This window comes from Clupea harengus, chromosome 2, assembly GCF_900700415.2.
Source record: "Clupea harengus chromosome 2, Ch_v2.0.2, whole genome shotgun sequence".
Lineage (NCBI taxonomy): Eukaryota > Metazoa > Chordata > Actinopteri > Clupeiformes > Clupeidae > Clupea > Clupea harengus.
Genome location: NC_045153.1, coordinates 13,058,226 through 13,063,564, shown reverse-complemented (window position 1 = coordinate 13,063,564; position 5,339 = coordinate 13,058,226). Strand labels below are relative to the sequence as shown.

At 49.8% G+C, this 5,339-nt stretch overlaps 1 protein-coding gene across 1 annotated transcript in view; it reads left to right on the top strand.

The window, feature by feature from the left end:
* tbx15 (T-box transcription factor 15) overlaps positions 1–3,662 on the top strand; it is a 27,728-nt gene extending 24,066 nt beyond the window's left edge. The window contains exons 7-8 of the mRNA XM_042709842.1: positions 734–831; positions 2,833–3,662. Of these exons, the coding sequence (XP_042565776.1) occupies positions 734–831; positions 2,833–3,662 (928 nt within the window). The remainder of the gene's footprint in view (positions 1–733; positions 832–2,832) is intronic.
* The last annotated feature ends 1,677 nt before the right edge of the window (positions 3,663–5,339 follow it).

The following is a 5,339-nucleotide window of genomic DNA, read 5'->3' as shown; positions in this document are numbered from 1 at the left end:
TGAATGAGTGTAGTTATGATGGAAGGGTGTGTCATTAGCGTGTCTCGCTAACGAGCAAGCCTGGCTGGAGAGTTACGGCCCCTAAAATAACACGAGCGGGGCAGGGGCCGGCGTGGGCCGGGGGTCTGGGCGGGGGTCTGGGCGCGGGCCCAGCGAGGCGCAGGAGAGTAAATCACGGAGGAAGGAGAGCCGTGTACGGATCCGAGATGAAACGTCACCCAGATTTATGTGCACAGTAAAAACCTGCTCCCTTTTACTGGCTTCAGTTTCCTCCAGGCCTCTCTCTGTCTCTCTCTCTCTCTCTCTCTCTCTGTCTCTCTCTCTCTCGCTCTCGCTCTCTCTCTCTGTCTCTCTCTCTCTCATTCCCTTTTCCTCTCTCTCTTTCTCACCTGTCTCTCTCCTCTCTGTCTATCTTTACTTTTATGTTTATTTTCCTCTTTTTTCTTTTACCCTACCTTTCTCTCTCTCATTCTCTCTCTCATTACTGACTTCTATCAGTCATTCACTCATTCTGTTTGTATGTCTGTTTCTATGTTTTTGTCTGGTATGCTGTCTCTCTCTCTATCTCTCTCCTCCAGCTCTCTCTCTTAATCCCATCTGCTGCCTAGTGTTACTTTGCATATGACTTTGCTCATGGTTTTATAGTCACTGGCTCAAAACATGCATTTTATTCTCTTTTCTTTCACTTTCTTTGCTCTCTCTCTCTCTCTCTCTCTCTCTCTCTCTTACACAGAACTGGTCTAGAGGCCATCATGGAGACCTATGCATTCTGGAGACCGCCTGTGAGGACCCTAACATTTGAGGACTTCACCAACATGCAAAAACAGCAAGGTGTGTCTTGTTAGCCTCGAACATTTCTAAACATTTTCTAAACTCCTTTTTCTGCAGATGACCCTTTAGCACATGTCAGTGTATTGAATCCCCATTGAACGGAGCCAAGCGTGTATCTGTATTTGGGTTGTATAAATGCATGAGCAAATGCCTGAAGGTTTATTTGCTAAGCAGAAGACAGCCTTCAGCCCTCCTCAGACGACCTCAGCAGGCATGACTTTGAATATTCATTATGTTTACAACCATGGTTGAAAAGAAACCCAGAAGTACATTTGCAATTATGATCCATTCATTTTGCTAAATGTTTATTACTTCACAGCAGCCTCAAGGCAGGGAAGAAACCCCCCCCCCCCCCCAAAAAAAACAAAATTAAAAATGTTCTGGGGCCCTCTCTCTTTCTCTTGTTACTCAAGCTGTCTCCATGGTGACTTCAGCCGGGCCTGTGAGTCATGGCTAATATCAGGGAGCGGCCATGTTAAGGAGCCTCCGCAGCTCGTACCTCCCTCCCTCCGCCGTCGCCTGCACCGGCCGCTCGTGCGCTAGCCTGCACGGGTCAGGGTGACGCGAGCGACGGCCATATTTTGTCTGAGTGGACATCTGTTTGTCATCAGCAGCCCCTCTGCACAGATTAAATGTTAATTAACGTCCTCGCACCGCTGATGAACTTTCGCTGCTCTTGGTAATATTTTTTTTTGTCTTCCATTAAAAAAAAAAAAAACGCATTTCTTCTCCCCTTCTCTGTTCGTCTGTTTTGGACGTTCCTAATCAGCAAGTCCCTCGGGGCGACCCTGCAGGCTGTGTGTCACCTCTGCTCCGCTACGGGGGAAAACATGACATCACTGCCGTGTCTTGACACCCCCCCCGGCCAATAGCGCGCCAGAGAGGAGAGGGGGAGAGCCAATCGTTCAGCTCACTGTTAGCTGTTAAGTCATTTGAAGCCGTAGGAAAAGCCAGAGTCAAGAGTGCCTCCGGGTCTTAAAGCTGTCCAGAACGGGCTGTCTTTTTTTTTTTATCTTCTCCCTTTTTCTTTTCTCTTTCTGGTTTTATGTAGAGAATCAAGCTGAAGTGTTACAGAGAGAAAGAAAAAAAACCACAAAATATGAACAGAGGCCAAATTCTGGTTAATAAAGGAACACGCCATTGATACCCCACAGCTATCCGTTCGGTTCCAAAAAGCTTGACTGATTCAAGGTGCCCTAGTGCCAGGCTTGTATTCTTTCCTCCAGAAAAAAAAGACAACATTGTTTCTTTCATCCCAGATACATTCATGCTTGCCTAAATTATGAATGCTGTATGTCGCATGGAGCGAAAGACGGAGGGCAAGCTGTGAGCTCTGTTGACCAGACACGCTGGTGCTCCAAACTCAAGCCACATTTGCGTTACGACGACGTTAAAGCCATGCTTCCCCGACGGGCGAAGAGCTCTAGCCTCCATTAGCTTCGTTAAACCGCCGTCCAAAACACATAAATACACAAAAAATGTTTCTTATTTCTGTTCAAATAAAGTTTACTGCTCGGGCCCGCGCACAAAAAAAAAAAAAAACCCACGCTGGGTTAATCTCAAACACAAAGAGCAGCGCTGTCAGAGATCCGAGGTTCCGCATGCCCGCACGGAGTGGCCCGCGGGGCCAACCCGGGAACAGAGCGGTGGTTCTCTCTGGTGGAGGCAGGGGAAGTTTGATGCCGGGGCTCCTTGCGGTGCGGAGACGCCGAGACGACCGGTCTTCAGGCCCCGAAAGGGGAGACGCTGCCCTGAGTGTGATTGTTGGCCTGAGCTGCTGTTTTTGTTTCACTCTGTAGAGATCTTGCCTTCGCACCATTACTTATTCTGTCTGGATTTGTTTCTCTCTCTTGCCTTCTCCCTCTCTCCATCCATCCATCTATCTATCTATCTATTTTCATCCTCTCTCTTCCTTTCTTTTTTCTTTCCCTCTGTCTCTATCTGTCTATCCTTGTTTCATCTCTCTATCCCCCCCCCTCTGTTTCTCTCTCTTTCTCTCAGGCGGCAGCACAGGGACGTCCCCCACCACCTCCAGTACGGGCACCCCCTCCCCGTCCGGTGCGGCCCACCTGCTCTCCCCGTCCTGCTCCCCCCCGACCTTCCACCTGGCGCCCAACACCTTCAACGTGGGCTGCCGCGAGAGCCAGCTCTGCAACCTGGGCCTGTCCGAGTACCCGGCCTGCGCCCGCAGCAACATGGCCACCCTGCAGGGGTACGGGGGCCTGGCCGACGGCTCCTATGGCCGCCTCCAGTCAGGGGGCGGCGTGGCCTCCGCCCAGGGCTCCGACTCCTTCCTGCCCCAGAGAACTTCCTCTCTAATCGCCGCGGGGATGCAGGGAGGAGCCGGCGGCGTGGCCGGGAGCGGCGGTGGCGGAGGCGGCGGCGGCAAGATGGACGCCTACGGTGGCCAGTTGGCGTCCTTCCCAGCCTCACAGCTGCAGTACGTCATGCAGGCTGGCACGGGCTCGGGCTCCAGCTCCTCCTCCTCGCCCGGCTCATCCCCTTCCTCCGCCCACATGTTTGCGGCCGGCGGGCACCACCACGTGCAGCAGGGCTCCTACAATGCCTTCTCCCTGCACAACCCCTACAACCTGTACGGATACAACTTCCCCACCTCGCCACGCCTGGCCGCCAGTCCTGAAAAGCCGCAGGGGGGCCTGCTCTGCTCCTCCTCTGGTGCTGGGGCCTTCGCCGAGCGCCAGTACCTGCCCAGCAGCGGCATGGAGGGCATGCACATGATCGGCAATCCCGCCGGCGGCCAGCAGGGCGGCGCAACCTGCGACGGCCGCCAGTATGGCTCCTCTTCCCAGATGTCCATGCACATGGTGTAAAGGGGCAGTTAGGAGAGAGAGGGAAGAGAGGAGCGACAGATCGTCATTCTTCCGTCAGACGGGTCGTACGTTTGAGAACGACTGCTGTCACCCCCTTATCACCCCCATGCCCACCCACCTCAATCCACTCTCCACTCCTGATGTGGTACCCAGTAAACAACAAACCAGTGTAGACTTTGTCTCCCCTCTAAAACAGTTATGTAACATTATGGGTGGGCTACGGGTGCCAAAGGATTGAAGGACATTGCTGTGTTTTTTTGTGTTGTTTTTTTTTCTAGGTGGTGAAATTCCAAAGCCGCATTTATTTACTGGTTGTTTGTATACGAAGGTTAAGAGGAAAATAACTGACCTTAAAAAAAAAAAGGGACATATAAAAAAAAAAAAAATCATCTCAGTACATACATGTATGTGTTACATTTTACTCAGCTGGACATTGACGTGTTGGGAGTGAGACAGTGATATTTAAATAGCTCTTATATTGAAATGGTTTCGAAGCAGATGGATGGATTATGTGCTCACTCTCATGGACTTTTTCACCCCCACCAAAGTCTCTCCTGATCCTAGTAAAAGTGGGTTGATAAAAATGAAGGAGATCCCCCTGAAGTTGCCTGGGAGATCTCCAAGCGGGTTTCTTGATTCTTTCGGGGGGAGTGCGCAGATGTGAACACATGGATCTCTTATGGTGCAATAGAGACACTGTGACCTCACAGCGGGGTGTTCAGGGGACAGACGCCGCCCCTAACCGGGACCCACACTCTTCCTCTCAGACTCCTGCTGATCCGAGAGAGGGAGAAAGAGAGAGACTCTCGCTCCTGTTGATCCGAGAAGGGGAGAAAGAGAGAGAGAGAGAGAGAGAGAGAGAGAGAGAAAAAAAAAATCTACTTCCGCCTGGAGCTTCTAACCCTGAGAGTGCTGTTGGTTTTTCGGTACATTAACGCAGCCCGCCTGAAAGCTGAGTGGACGGTTTGTTGAAGAGTCACGTGGCGGGGAGAAGAGAATGCGCAGAACGAGTGTCATCATCTCAGAGCACGACCACAGGAGCGAGCACAGATCCATGGAGTCACAGACATTAAAACGGCTTCAACCATAAAACTGTGGGTGGGTGACTACCCAGCCTGTGCTGGTTCTGTGTGGAAGAAAGAAAGAAAGGAAGGAAGAAAATAAGGAAGGAAGACAGACAGACAGAGAGAGAGAGACTGTATGCCCCTCGTGGCCTTTAGATTCAGTGGGATGTTGGCACCCTGTTTTGAGTGGATGATCTTTTTATGCATATAAATGGTGATGAACGCACGCAATACAGTAAGCTTTTAAGTTGTTGTGTGAAGAAAAAAAATGTAAGGTTTAGTAGGAATACAGAGTTATTGTGTTTTGGTGTGTTGTAGATAAATGTATTTAAGTGCCAAGCAATAATACAATTATATGGCCAGTTTTTTGGTGAAGTAAAAAAATATTAAGTAAAAAAAAAACAAAAAAAAAACAAGACAATACATTGTGCAGGAAAGAGGACAGAGAAAAAAAAGTAAAACTATTTTCAGAGGCCTTTAAAGAACTGTAAATACAAGTGCCAAGCACAAAAAGTTCAATAAACGTTTTAATTCATTTACCGGAGTAAATGTTGTTTCCTATCCATGTATTTCTTTCCCAGGCATGATGACTAGAGCACGAAGATCATGAGTG